The sequence below is a fragment of the Corylus avellana genome, chromosome ca2 (genome assembly GCF_901000735.1).
Source record: "Corylus avellana chromosome ca2, CavTom2PMs-1.0".
Lineage (NCBI taxonomy): Eukaryota > Viridiplantae > Streptophyta > Magnoliopsida > Fagales > Betulaceae > Corylus > Corylus avellana.
This window is the reverse complement of record NC_081542.1, coordinates 26,242,633-26,243,033: the sequence shown is the minus strand read 5'-3', so window position 1 is coordinate 26,243,033 and position 401 is coordinate 26,242,633. Positions and strand designations below refer to the sequence as shown.

At 32.2% G+C, this 401-nt stretch overlaps 1 protein-coding gene across 1 annotated transcript in view; it reads left to right on the top strand.

Annotated features, from left to right (window-relative positions):
* Positions 1-401, top strand: part of LOC132169454 (uncharacterized) — a 6,493-nt gene that overhangs the window by 4,859 nt on the left and 1,233 nt on the right. The window contains exon 5 of the mRNA XM_059580488.1: positions 163-371. Within this exon, the coding sequence (XP_059436471.1) occupies positions 163-371 (209 nt within the window). The remainder of the gene's footprint in view (positions 1-162; positions 372-401) is intronic.

Sequence of the window (401 nt, the reverse complement as noted above, 5' to 3'; positions counted from 1 at the left end):
AGACATGTAGACTTCGGTGAATCTTTGCTTCTTCTAATAAAATTGGCAATATCATTTCTCCTTTTGGACCTTGTCAAAATAATTTTACATAGAATTAATATTTCCTTTTTAACAAATTATCTCTAATTTTTTGTTTTTTTTTTTTTGTTTTTCTAATCGCAGGTTTCAAGGGGTTTTACAACAAAGCTTTGATGCAAACATTCGCTCATCAATTAGTTGAAGACCTTTGGAAAGAGGTTCGAATAGTACCAGATAGAGACTTTTCAAACCTGGTTGACAATCATGCTTCTTTTCTTTTTGATGCTGCAGAAGTAGGAAATTCTGAATTTCTAATGATACTCGTACGCTCTTACCCTGACCTTATGTGGAAGGTAGACAAAAAAAATCGAAGTTTATTTCAC